This window comes from Ambystoma mexicanum, chromosome 6q (genome assembly GCF_040938575.1).
Source record: "Ambystoma mexicanum isolate Mex_15411 chromosome 6q, UKY_AmexF1_1, whole genome shotgun sequence".
NCBI lineage: Eukaryota > Metazoa > Chordata > Amphibia > Caudata > Ambystomatidae > Ambystoma > Ambystoma mexicanum.
The window spans coordinates 928492413-928507024 of NC_090937.1; the positions used below are offsets into that span (position 1 = coordinate 928492413).

The 14612-nt window shown below is 44.9% G+C and overlaps 1 protein-coding gene across 3 annotated transcripts in view; it reads left to right on the plus strand.

Moving 5' to 3' along the window:
* The window catches only part of WDR17 (WD repeat domain 17), a 2439098-nt gene that overhangs the window by 1172401 nt on the left and 1252085 nt on the right, over window positions 1-14612 (plus strand). For all 3 annotated transcript variants that reach the window (XM_069631441.1, XM_069631439.1, XM_069631440.1), the window contains one exon: window positions 696-845. In XM_069631441.1, coding sequence (XP_069487542.1) covers window positions 696-845 — 150 coding nt within the window. The remainder of the gene's footprint in view (window positions 1-695; window positions 846-14612) is intronic.

Here is a 14612-nt window from a genome sequence, read left to right on the forward strand (position 1 = left end):
TAGTTAAAGATAGTAGGCCTCATTACACGGACGGCGGTAACCATGGCGCTGTTAGCGCATGGTTGCCGCCGGTATTTTACAGAGTCCGCCATGGTGAATGGTGGAATTACCACCCTATTCCAAGGTGTGTGGGGACGGTAATTCCCCATTCACCATGGCACTTCCCCATTCCCATTTTTGCCCCCATAGGACTCAATGGGAATGGGGAAGGCGGTAACTACGGTACCGCAAATTGCGGTACCGTAATTACCTCCAAGGTCCCTTTGCGGGTCCTGTCCTTAATGGCTGGTAAAACCAGCCGTTAAGGTAGGGTCCCACAAAGGCACCTCGTAGTAAGGCAGTAAGGGTTTACCGGCACTGGTACCCTTACCAGTACCGGTAAACCCTTACCGCCATCCGTGTAATGAGGCCCAATGTCTTTTAACCAATTATTTGTACTTTTCACTTGCTCTTAACATGCCTATCATGTCAACCAATTTACTCTGTAAACATTACTAAACAATAATAAAAACATGTCCTCTAATATGGCACAGGGAAACACCTGATAGGGGCCTAGATGATACATACATAAGAGCTTTTATCTCGAATGTTGGTTACAAGGAGTGCACATGTGTGTAATGTTTATATAATTCTGAATTTGAATGAGCATGGAGTCTGTATTAGATAATGATATTGACATGTTCTTTTTTTAACAGGATTAACGTGTCACCCAAATCGCCCATTTACTATGGCCTCCTGCTCGCGTGACTCCACAGTGAGACTGTGGTCATTGACCCCTTTAATTACTCCACTTCAAATCAATATCCTTGCAGACCGACCCTGGGAGGAGATCATTGGGAACACTGGTATGCCTTTATATTACTAATATTACTTAAATTATTTCGTCCAAATACATTATTGCATTTTACAGATATTACATTGTTTTGTAAAAATAAGTTATTACCGTGGCATTTTTATTGTTAATTTTCTTCTCAAAACACTGTTTAACATTGTATCCTAACACATTATAGTTGAGTTAATAATTCCTTATCCACCTTTGGTTTGGCTTTAACTTCATCTATTTCTTTTCATACATGTTCGATCTAGCCATTTTACCTCTATATTGTTAATTATGATGTAAAGAAGGGAGACATAACTCAATTTTTTTCTTTTGGCATGGGCCCATTCCTGATGTAGGCTTTGTGGTAGTAAATCTTACGTTATGCCTATATGCTTTTATATTATTCTGGTTTTCTGTGTAAATGAATGTAACACGTTTACCAACCTGACCTTGTCAAGATGGTATGGGCACCCCCTCTCAGCCTGGGGTGGGATGCTTACCAGGATGGAGCCAGGGGCAGTTCTAACACAGAGGAGGATGGTGGCAGTTGGGAGGGCCCAGATCCTGTGCCCTCCCTAAGTGCCTGTCTGAGTATAAGCACTATCATTGCAGATCATCCCATAACTCTTGAAACCATTGCTGGCTAGTTTCTGTCTGTACCTTTTAGATAATCACAACAAACAACTGAGATTGAGGCAGGCCACCCGCAAATTAGCAGCTCTGACGTATCCTTGGATGATGTGCCTTCTCCCCTAGGGGGAGCCCCTCCCCATGTGGCCAGGGACGTGAGGTCGCTACCCGATAGTCCCCCTGTGGGTGGTGCTCAGTGGGAAGATCTCATGGGGAGGGATCCCCCTATGGAACCAGGGACGACTCTACGGGGAGAACACAGTATATACAAAACACATCCCAACTTCCCTCATCCTCATTCTCTGGGCACTGTAAATTAGTCCCCCACACATCCATGTACCTCTGTAAAGTAGAAACTCTGGCATTTGTGAGGAGCACTGAGACGAGGAAAAGTTGGGACCACTTTACTTAAGTTTGTTGGAAAACCGGGACGAGGAAGATTCCAGCCAACCCAATAAGGAGTGATCCTACTTGTACTGAGACAAAGAAGATGTGCCGAGCTATGAAGATCGAACTGCAGAACCACAGTAAGCATCCTAGTGCATATTGACATTGTACAAGTATAAAAACTGAGGAATGGCTCGTCGAGCCCTCCCTGGAGGAACTGCCAGAAATAGCACGGTCGAGGGAAGAGAGAGAAGTCAGGCTAGGGCACTGAGGCGGGAGCAAACTGGTGCAAAGCATGTCCAGTGAGGACGGACCGTCCGATGAGCTGAGAAGAAGAAGCTCTTGGCATCCTGAAGTCCGGTAAGTGTGGGAAGCAGAACATGCCAGCCGGAGGAAGGTCTACACTGCAGAAATGCCACAGACCAAAAGGAAATACAGGGAGATGGTGAAGCCCCACCGCAGATTGCATGCATCCAGGAAGATCCAGGACAATCGCGGGCCGCAAGGAAAGGGACGAAAGTGGTCGGGACGAAAGTGGTCGGAAAACCTGGGAAGATGAAGAAGCTGAGAATCTAGATTCTGGGACCCTGATGAAGAGAAAGGAACTTTTTTTATGCTTATTTGGAAAAGCATGATAGACTTGGCTCACTCTCCTGCCAAGTACTATCAGGTAGAAGGAGAAAGCAGAACATGCAAGTCTGAGACCCGCACACATAAAAGAAACAAGAAGCATCCTCGTTGTCATAGTCACAGTACATGGCAGAGGAATAAACCAGGTTGACTGTGCCTAGAAAGCTGAGAAAGATCAGGGGGAGCCGCCATTACCCCAGGCATTTTGGACTGCTGAAAGAAAGCCTGAAAAAAGACCAGAAGCATACCGTGGCATTCCGAGGTGTGTTTTGTGAAACTGGAAGAGATCAGGTGGAGGAAGTCCTTGCCCCTGTGTTAGGTGAAGCCTCATCTTTCCATATCTATATCTTCACTCTCGGTTTATTGTGCAGAATATAGGCTCACTGGATGACATCATACAATCACAGGCATGGTGATTCTTAGAATTTCCATGCATGGTTACAGTGTCCAGGTAAACTTGTTATGTTATGGTGAGACTAGAATGTGAGGGCGTTAGAGAAGCTCCAGGGTGAGTGAGTGGAGAGGAGCTCCCAGAGGCTGGGGGTTGTTTTACCGTTGTTACTGAATAAACCCTGTTTGAGCACTTCACCTGTGTGGCTCCTTCATCGGCGTCTGCCCTCCTTCAGAACACCCTGATATTGTAAAAACAGTTGAAGAGCCTGACAAAGTTAGGGGTAGGGAGCCATCCCCCTAACACTGGTGAACTGGACATTTGTTAATACAAGAGACTTTTGTTTTTCATTGATGAAAACTTTGAAAGAAGCCAAGAAAAAGAAGTCTTTATCTTGGCATTGTGGAAAGCCTGCGAAAGGCAAGGGTAAGGGAGTCATTACTCCTGGTATTGATGAACATCGTGAGGGAAGCCAAGAGAAGTGGGTCATTCTCTTGGTATTGTGAAAAGCCTGAGAACGGCCAGGGAAAGGGAATTCCCCCTGGTGTGGATGAACAGTGTGAAAGAAGCCAATAGAAGGGAGTCATTCTCTTCGCCTTGTGAAGAGTCGGAGAGGGAAAGAGAATCATCCCTTCCTGGTGGTTGTGAACATTGTGCGAAAGGCCAATGGAACAGAGTCATTTCCTTGGGATTTTGAACTGCACAGTAAAGGCCAGGCGAAGGAAGTTGTCCTTCATGGCACTGTGAAAAGTATTGAGAGGTTTAGGGGGAGAGGGAGACATCCCCACCAACACTACAGAGATACAATACTTTCTTTTTTTTATGTACATTGGTGGAGCGCCAAGCCAAGAAAACCTTTGAGATTTTTGGTTTTGACCTTTTTAAAGAACCTTTCCCTTGTACATCACCCAAAAGTGAACATTGATCTATCATCCAGAGAAGGGAGCCTTTCTTCTGGACCAAGAAGATCACCCCTTTATTTAGTTTATGTTAAAGTACAAGGGAAGGAAATAGGTTTTTGACAAACGACAGTGGTTTACTTGTTTTTGACAGACATTCTGACGGAGTCCTTCGTATTTGGTTGAGGCAGGGAAACTCCTCTTCACCTGTGTGTCAGTCTCCTACTTCTACACCCTTACACAGCCCTCAGGAGCCATTCAGCCAAAAATTCCAGCAAACAGATTATTTAAGCCAGTGGTAAGTGAAGGAGCCGCCCGACCAGCTAACAGAAGGTCCACTCAGCCACCTCCTTCTAACCCGCTGCAGTATGCACCATGCTTTGACAGATACAGCTTAGCCATTATAAAAAGTTACAGAGTTGCTGCAGAGCGGCTGCCAAACAGGACAACATACCCTTGACCTGTTTTCTTTAGTCTTGCCTTAATGTGGCCCCCTAACACAAATTTGAACACTTTCTAGTGTGGCCCATAATTATGCATGGAAGAAAGGGGTAGTGCTTAGCACCCTATTTGTAAACTGTGATCAATGTAACACCTCCCAAGCAGCAAAGCCAGAGATTCCCCTGAACCTCTCTCTTTGGTCAGGGCAGAGACACAATGGGGGAAGAAGGAGGAGGATAAGAAGGGCCACAGGCTGAAAAAGGAGTGGTGTTTTTGGGTGTGCTCAGAAGAGGAAAGGCTGGTGGACCAAGAGACAAGCAGGAGGAAGGACAGTGAATTGGAGATGTAGGCATTTCAGAGAAAAGTTGAGGTACTGGTTTGTGAGGCAAGTGGTACTGGAGTGTGAGTGTGTGTGTGCAAGGTGTGTGAATGAGAGTGTTAGATGGAGTGTAAAGAGTAAATGTCAAGTAATTGTGAGAGTGAAAGGAGGATGACTGAGTAGAATGTGGCGACAGTAGTAGTGGAGATGAGAGGGCAGAGTAGTAGCTGACAGGAAAAGTGTGAATGGTAGGAGAGTGGAGAAGAGAGATGCATAGAAGGGAGCAGGGGGAGTAACATTGGAGGGTGGAGGTGGATGTAGAGAGAGCAAGAGAGACACCAGAGCATCAGAAGGAGGGAGTACTTGGAGTTAAGATGGGCTGGAATTAAAAGGAGGAGAGTAACAGGAGAAGGGAAGAATAGAATCTAAAAGTAGGGAGAGGAATATCAGTGCATAACAGGAAGTAGATGGAGCAGGGCTCATGTGTTTGAAGGAATATTCCTCCAAACCTGATAGAAATAAAATTAAGTTATAGTAGGACTTGTTAAGGAATTCCCTGAGAGAGAAGACATAGATATGGTGATTCCCTTTAGACAATCACTTGTAGAAAAGTTAGACCTTAGACAGTAGGGATTAATACATTCTGGAGACTAACCTGGGGAGTAAGGAGGCCTGGGTTAGGGTGGACACCAAAGCTTCTCGTGAAGGACCACCCTCAGAGCACTGACAAATTTGAATACACGTCCTCGAACCATCTGTGGGAGTTGGTGTGTTCTTTAGGCTGTCTATGAGACGTGGTGTCGGAAGTGGGATCATGTAGGCCCTGATACAGAGGTCACCTACTGCAATCCATAATATTGAGATTAGTAAGACTAACTAAGCAGCCCAACTCAGCACCAGGATAATGCCTAGAGCTGCAGGGTGCAACCTACAGAGGGACGAAGAAGTTGCCATTCTACCAAGGGGCAATGCTCTGGTCTGAACTGGATTACGTGTGGAGATACCGAAGTGGACCTATGGGGAAATAGCCCCCGAATCTGGGTTGGCTCATAAGCATTCCATCAATGTTGGAGCCACTGTGGTCGATGGCTATTATTGTGGAGAAGTGAAGATCATCCTTTTGAATCTGGGTAATCTGGCCTAGATCGTCCACCCCAGCCAATCAATAGCATAACTGATATCTGAGAAGGTCCTTATACCAAAGATCGAGGAGGTGGAAACATCCAATAAGACTGAACAAGCAGATGCCAAGTTTGGGGAGTTGACAGAGGCCCTGGAGGAGGGGGAGGGAGGAGGAGGGAGTCCCAGCGAGAAGTCCCACACCGTGCGCTGGTGGAGTTCACAAAAGCCCAAATAACAGATTTGCTTCTAAAACTCAGAAGAACTTGGTGTCAGAAGTCGAGAGCTGAACTTTAAGGACATCACATTTTCTTGACAAGAGGGGACTTCTCTAAAAAGTGGATGTGAATCATAGGCGTTAAGGAACTAATTATCACCAGTTACCGGTACCAATGCAGTTTAAACATCTGTTTTGGGGCTGGCCCTCTAACCTGACAGCGGGACATCTGGGGAGAGGGAAGACCCAAAATACCAATTTAAGCAGCTTCTACTCACCTGGAGGGTATGCAGATTTAGCCAGAAGCCTTCCCCAATGACCTACCTTAGGACCCACTCCAGCAGTTATCCATCATGATGTTGCCTATCTTCAGAACGAGCATGGACATAATTAGACCCTAAGAGCCTTCAATATTTGCAAACAAGTACATTTTAGTAATTGTCGACTATGCCACCCTGAAGTCTTCCCTGCAAAGAATAACACCAGCAAAGCCATCGTCAAGGTTCTTATACACATACTTCACTATACCTTATATGAGGTACAAGAAGCCGACCAATGGAAGCCATCACAATTAAACTGTAGGCATGGAAGGAAAACAGTACCTCCTGCTTCCATATGCTGTGAAGGCATCATGAAGTAGACACAGATAACAGAAATGAAGTTTGGTATACAAACTTTTATTCAATGTTCAAAGGGATGGAAAAAGGCCTATCTTGCCCTAAGCTAAGGTGTGATTTCCCTACCTAACTGAAATTAAGGATAGTCTGTGTCAGGAAGTTCAAAGTAAATGTCTGTCTGTGTCCAAAACCCATACTTGCCCTCCCATCTATTTGTACTTAAAGTGTATTGATGTCAGCATCAAACTGAAAAGTGTTCACCTTCAAGTTTAGAGCTTCTTCCTGCTCCTGGCTTGCAACAGTTTTCCCTTCCCCAGGTTTCAAGACAGTTCACAATGCAATGAAAGGGGTTCCCTTCCCCTTCATGTCTTTTTTCAAATCACAGTTCACAAGAATATGATGCAGTTCCTCTGAGTACCATTCATATGGCTCACAAAATAAAAGTTATTTTCACTTGAAACATAAAACTTCCAATATCTTTGATTGTCGGTTTCTTGTAACACAAAACGTTCTTTATGTTCAAAAGACTTGTGTCCTTGGTCTAGGCGCAGTTGTTGTACCACACGGTCTGCCCATTACAGGTCACGCTACCGATATACAATGTTTGGTGCTTCTCATAAGTTCCTTTAAACACATGATGCCTCTGTTTCCATTCTACAGTAAAGCCTGGTTTATTTGAGAGGTCAAAGGATTTCTCTTATCCCAATTTTGCATGCAGTTTCTCCATATGTGGTTGACTACCTTGCATCTGGTAAGGTTTTCTTTTGCCCACATGATTCATATCAATATTCATTTTCAACTTTCTCTCAGGCTGTTCAATGGTTACGTTATGATTTATGAACTGCTTTGGGCCATATTTATTCTTTTTTTTAAAAAAAAACATTCTTTATTATGCACTGGTTATACATTTCCTGAAGAAAAGTAGACACGTTGCACATTATTCGATGAAGCATTACCTGGTATACATCTATCATTCAGCCCGGAATCCCTAATCGAGTCACGAGTTTCACAGCTAGTGAGTATGTACACATAACAAGAGACTGGGGATTATCTTTTAGCAAATTATCGTATCAATCACTATTGGACTCTGCCAGATATGCCTGAAAATCGTGCCATATGTCCTTAGGACAATGCGCATCTGGCATTGATGCCATATGTAGCTCTTCTGTGGTGTTAGCCCATATCATCTCCAAGAGCCAGTCCTGCCACAAGGGGGGACGCTTCCATGTCCGACGCTGTAAAATAGTTCTTTTAGCTATTAATAAACGCACATTTTGCAATTTACTTTGTACCTTCCACATTTTCCGGGTGTATCCCAAAAGACATTGCACACTTGACAGGTGTAACTTCTGACCGAGTATTTCATCTAGTGCGCCCCTAACCACACTCCAATATTTCCCTAGCATGGGACAGTCCCACAGCATGTGTACAATATCAGCATCCAGGCTACAACATCTTGGACATTTCTTAACTCCAGATAAACCAAACCTAGACAATGTAGCAGTAGTGTAATGTAATGTGTTTACGATTTTAAAGTTTTTTTTTTTTTTTTTTAAAACGTATTTTATTGGTTTTGATAGAAAAAAGAAAAAGAAAACGTGCAATACAACAAGAAATCAACATTGGTTTGAACTGGGGAGGAGACGGTGAGGGGGAAACAAGGGGGGGGGAACAAACAAATCAACAACAGTCTTCATGTTGTAGCAAACTTACAGTGGACGGGTGGGTTAGGGGCAATGACCCAAAGTTTCAGGAAGCAAGAGGGGTCAAACACAGGGGTGGTTCCACCAATGCCGGCATCCGAGCAGTGTCAATGCAGTGGTGTGGGACTTCAGGGGGGTTTGTAGTCAGCGCTGAAGCGTATGTCTCTGAGGAGGGCCTTCCATGATTCCAAAGTGCCACCTTCGGTTTCGCCACTGTTCGTGATTCCTTCCTGCCAGGCCCTGGTTTCAGCTGTTGTCCATCTCTCGAGTTCTTTGAGCCATCTCTCTTGCCTGGGGCCCGACGGCGTCTTCCAGGCCATCGCTATTGTTCTTTTAGCCAGGATACATGAGATGTCCATTAATTTAACAGCGTGCTTGGATTTGCTAGGTCTGGGGTAGGTCCCCAGGAGGCACTCGCCAGGAGTCCATTCGTATCTTGTCATTCCGGCGTCCATGCAGGTCTGTTTGGCCTTGGACCACAGTGCCATCGCCTTGGTGCAGGTCCAGAACATGTGAATCACATCTGCTTTATCATTCCCGCACCAGGGGCATGCAGGGGAGGATGTCTTATTGAAGGAGGCAACCCTATGTGGGGTCATGTATGTCCTGTAAAGAACGTTCAATTGGATCTGGCCAAACCTGGTGTTCCTGGATACTTTTTTGGGAAATATCAGCGCTCTTTCCCATTCTTTATCTGAAATCGGGGTCTCAAGGTCCGCCTCCCATTTTGTCCTCAGATCTTCGCATTTAGGGTTGGTTTTATCACATAGTCTGCTGTAAAGCCTGGAGACAGGTCTCCAGCCGTCCGAGAGGTCATGCATCTCTTGTAGCAGAGGGTCAGGGGAGGGCTCCTCCGGCCATCCGGTCCATTGTTTCTTAGCAGTTTGTTTGAGGCGATGGTACCAGAGGAACTGGCCCGGGGGAATTCCATCGGCAGCCTTAAGAGATTCGAAATCCCTGAATTCTCCCTCCTCATACATGTCGCTCCATGTGTAAATGCCGGCCTCTTCCCACCTCCTTGCCGTAGAGATGTCACGATTTTAAAGTTGATAATACGGTGCCTAGAGTTCAGGGACACACCTTTAATCAAACGACATTGATGTGTCCACATTGCCTCAGAGATCACAATTCCCAGATTAGTTGACCATTTCAGTCTGTTGTCTTGTACGTCACACCCTATCATTGTCTGCGCTAGTTTATATAGAGTTGAAACACTCTTTTTATCTCCCCCTTGTGATAGTCTCGGTAGGATAGCTCAGGGGCACTGCACTCGCCTTGGAAGCAATACGATGCAGTGCAACACAGGTTCGATCCCCGGGTCTGTGCTTAGAAACCTCTGTGTATTAAGTGCGTTATAAATAACCAATTACAATTACAATAGTATGTACTTTAAGCAGGCATGTGGCCTAGGTTCAGCCGGGAACTGAGGCCAGTGCTCCGCAGCAGCCGACCGTATGCACAAATATTGCATCCTCTGTAGTGGTGTATCTCCGACGTATGAGTTCATTAGTTCCCATTCAACAAATTGTCCTGCAATAAACAGGGCTCATATCGCTAGAATCCCTGCACCCATAGATGTTCTTTCTATAGATTTGTTCATCGTGGGTTTCTCCTCTGTCATTCCCCAGAGTGGTAGGTTCCTATCATATGGGTGTGATACCTTCACCTTCATGTTAAGTCTAACCCAGCCCTCCCTTGTTGCCCCTACCGGGTCTAGAACATGTGTGTTACAATATGTGTAATCCGCCAGCAACCAAATTGTCGGGGCAGCCTGTCTGAAGTCTCTCCAGCCGGACATGAGGCATGTCCCGCTCATTCTCTTCCCAGTATATTGCGTAATGAAGCAGTGCCACTATATAATATAGTTCGAAGTCTGGAGCTGTCAGACCCCCTCTTTCGTATGGTTGCTTTAGCCGTGCCCACTTCATACGCACCGATCTCTCTTCCCAAACAAACAAAGAGCATATACCCATGAGTTAGGAGAAGAATGCTCTACAAGGCCACATGGGAATATTATGAAAGTAATATAACAGTTTAGGCAATATAAACATTTTTATCAACGCCAGTGTCCCAGCACGAGACCATGGAATGTGACCCCACCTTTTCAGTTTTGTCTTCAGCTTAACCAAGTAGGCGCCGTAATTTAGCTCATACGTTAAGGCTTTTGTACACGTAACTCTTATCCCCAAGTAACGAAATTCCTGCTCTGTCAAGTGAGGCCTGCCATACTTGTCGGTTTGCGTGTAATATCCGATCCGTCATTGGGAACACCTCTGATTTAGAAGAATTTATATGTAACCCTGAATGCCTACCAAACTTCACCACTGCCTCCAACACCCTTGATAAATGGAGCTCATGGTCTCTAATGTGCAGCAACATGTCATCTGCATATAGTGAAATTACTTCAGGCTTCCCTCCCAAAGGTAGGCCAGCCCTACAAAACCACCCCCTAATTAGATCTGCCAATGGTTTGATCACCAATGCAAACAGCTGCAACTGGCAGCCCTGCTCGTACCACTGCCCAACATCACTGCAGCGGAACACCTACGATTTGTACAGATGTGAGCAAATGGTTGCGCATATAGCAGACGTATACATGAGGTGAAATAGGGGCCAAACCTGTAGTTAAGTAACACCCGAAAGAGAAAAGGCCAAGAAACGGTAACAACTGCCTTTTGCATATTTAGCACCACAGCAACAGTCTGACTCTCCTTAGGGACCCTTGCTTGCATTCTATAAAACCTCCTTATATTTGCTGCTGTCAGCCTACCCTGTGTAAAAGCAGAGTGATCTCTATGAACCATGTGTAGCATTATTGGAGACAGCCGGGTTGCGATCACCTTAGCAAAAACTTTGGCATCTATGTTTATGAGTGATAAGGGTCTATAAGACCCACAATCTGTAACCTCTTTTTCGGGTTTCAAGAGTAAAATAATAATTGCCTCACACATGGTCTCTGGCAATATCCTGGATACAAGAGCTTCCTTGCACACTTTCAGCAAGTAAGGGGCTAATATGTCCCTAAACTATTTATAGAACTCATCCCCAAAAACGTCCGACCAGGGGGCTTTCCCTTTAGGTAAGTCCATTATAGCTTTTTTAATTTCGTACAATGTGAGTGGAGTTTCTAGTAATTACCTGGTCTCATCCGTTAATAACGTTGTCTGAATCTTACTCAGATAGTGGGCAATCTCAGCTTCAGTTGTCACACATTGGGCCGAGTACAGCAAAGTATAAAACAGGTGAAAATCTGCATTTATATAATTGTCTGTATGTGCCATGTGTCCATCAGTGTCAACTTTGCACGGGATATGTGTCGTCGCCCTCTCTTTATTAGTGGTGCGGGCAAGTAATCTGCCTGGCCTATCTGCTTCCCCGAAGCGTTTTGCTACCATTGGCTGATGCATATACTGCAGTTCGCTGTCTGCAGCCTCCCTGAACGCATCCAACCCAGCTTTCATATCGTGTCTAAGCTGAGGAGTGGGGTTTATTGCATATTTTTGTTGGAGTCCTGACAGTGTAGCCTCACAGCGTGACAGTTCCGCTCTAATAGTTTTCAGTACTCCAAATTCAGTTGACAAAATAATACCCCTCATATAAGCCTTGAACGCCTGCCACAACGTAGCAGTCGATTCCACAGACCCCATTAGTTTCAAAATCCACTGCTATCTGTTCCTGCACATTAGTGGTTGTTAGGGAGAATTTGCATTTCTGTGCTAATTCCCTTCAACCCCCAGCTCTTTTGCTGGACTTAGTACTTTTTAATTTTAACTCCTGTTAATTTTAACTCCTGAGTGAGTGGGACGTTTTTCTCACTCTCTCATGTTTTTTTCCCTGATTTGGATTTTGTGTTTTCACTGTTTTTGGAGTCTGACAAACTCCATAGGCATCTGCTTTTTGCATGGAGACACACCACACCCTTAGTGCAGTGTCACTGAGAAATCCTTTGGATTTTTTATAAGTTCCCAAGTGAAATTGACTTTACTTACCTTTTCTCTTAGTAGGTCCAGCACACCCCATTTTATGGGGCGTGCTGGGAGTTACTTGGTAACCCCTTATCCTACTTTCTCATGTAACATTTTTTGTTACCCTCACTACTTTAAATGGCTGGTGGCAGTGGTTTACTTTTTCCTACCATTGTGCTTTTCTACCGCAACCTGAACCCTCAGCTGCAGTACCGCACCGATCGGTGACCATTTTGCCAAAATGCACCCTGTCTTCTTTTTTCTGTATTTTCTGTTTGTGAGGTCTTTCCTGGCTTTTAATCTGTGCGTTGAGACAGATTTGAGCCCTTTGTGTGTTTCGCCTTTTTTATTTGCCCCTGGCTCCATTGTGTCTGGAAGGACAGGCTGTGAGGCAGGGTCCTGAAACTCCCCTGTCCTTTGTCTCTAGGAGTGCCTGAAACAAACTGGTCCTGATTAGCTTGCTGGTTGACCTCGAGGGACAGCCACCCTGCTGCATGATTGACAGGTTAGGCTGTACATGAATGGAAAAACCTGCTTAAAAGGCGAGGTTGCTGGCACTACTAGCAGAGTCGACCACTGGAAGAAACATCTGACGAAGAAACCATGAAGAGAAGCCCGCTGCATTCTCCTGGACCTTGATTTGCCCAGTGAAGCCCTGCTGCTGTGCTGACCTCCGTGTCACATTGACAGAGAAGCTCCGATGGAACGGCTTCTCCCCTTGGGTTAGTGGGACCAACTAACCCTGAGACTAACTCCACTTTGGCACAATCCCCAACTTGCTGTGCCTCTCCGTTGCTGCAGAAGCCCAATGCCAGGCGTCGAGTGTCCATAGTTGAGTACAACATCTGCCGCAGAACGAATCCGGCCAAAAGCCCCAGGACACTTCAGAAGCAGGAAATCTCAACCCCACTAGAGTCCAGGACCGAGGGAGCAAGGAAAGTCTAACCAGAAATTTGTTCTACATTAGTGCTGTTTCAGAAGCGCTAAAACCGTGAAGTGCTGCTGAATCGAAAAGAGCCTGTAGCTTCCAACGACCTCCCCGATTACTGCCGCAAGAGCCCTCCAGACGTCCTCCCTCTTGTGCCCACGAGTAGGGTCTGCATAGCTGTAGCAAGACGGAATCCAGCTGGACCACTCTTCTTCTAACCAGAAGTACTGTTTGGGCTTGGGGGTACTTACCTTCTTGCCTTTAGTCGTGCTGTCTCACTTGAGAGTGGCACTTGCTTTCTGAGTTGATTTCAACGCCCTCTGCACCGGCATAACAGCTTGTGTGTCTTTAGTGATTTTCTTTTGAACCATCTGACTTTGTGAAATACTTTGATCCAAGAAGTGCGTCAGAACTATTGACTTTTTCTGAATAACTTTGGCTGTCGTGGTTCCCTAAATGCACTCTTTTAAATCCATTGACTTTGGCATAGGTTGTAGCTTGTTGAATACTGTTACTGCTGGGAAAGGATTAGCTAGATTTCACTGGGGATTCAGTTGTCATCACCTGTTTAAGAATCTGTTCTAACCTTCTTATTTTCCCTAACCCTTTCTTTCTGCAACCCAGAATCTACAAAGTGTATTGGTGTGATACATAAATGCAAATACTATCCTTGTAATTGAAGTCACTTCAGGGTGTAGGAGAAGTGCATTGTACATATCCAAAGATTATTCACCAGCTTTATTGATTCTGTAAAGTATTTCCGAAAGCTTACTTGAATTGTTACAACAAATTGCCCTTTTAAAGAATACTTATTTTAAACTGTTGTTAAATAAATAAATAATGATTTATAACTGAAACCTTGAGTATAAGTGTTACTTGGCTACTTGTATCGACTGATTTCATCTGTACCACTCTACAAATCACATTTACCCCTTTTGAGATAGGCCTGGCTGCTCAGTCACACTACCAACTTGTTAAGTACAGACCTATACCAAAAGGTTGGTTACCTAATACCAAGCAGATAGGTCTTGTGTTATCTCACCCAGTGTGACTGCACCCATTCTTACCTAACAGTGGTAAACACAGGGTCTTTAAATGCTGCTGGTTTAAAGCACTACTGTCGCCGACTCCAGACCCCCTTTTCTAGGTGTAATGACAATACAATTGGGGAATGGTCGGAAAAAGTATGAGGGAGAATCTAACAATCCATTATCTCTGTCACTAAAGTTTCAGATATCAACCAGACATCAATCGGTGAATGCATGTCATGCACTAATCAATAATACCTGTAGCTCCTCTCCTTCATATGCAACGCCCTTCATACATCTATCAGATCTAAATCCAACATGTGGGTTTTTACAACACTGGCCACTTTGGTAATCTCCCTGAGAGTATCTGACGTGCGAGCCATCTTTGTACACAGTTTTGTGTTCAGGTTGCCCCCACTTAACATCAAGGCCATACAATATTTTAAACACAAATTAAATACCCTCTCATAAAATGTGTGATCATCAATGTTGGGGCCATAAACGTTTACCAGAAGAAC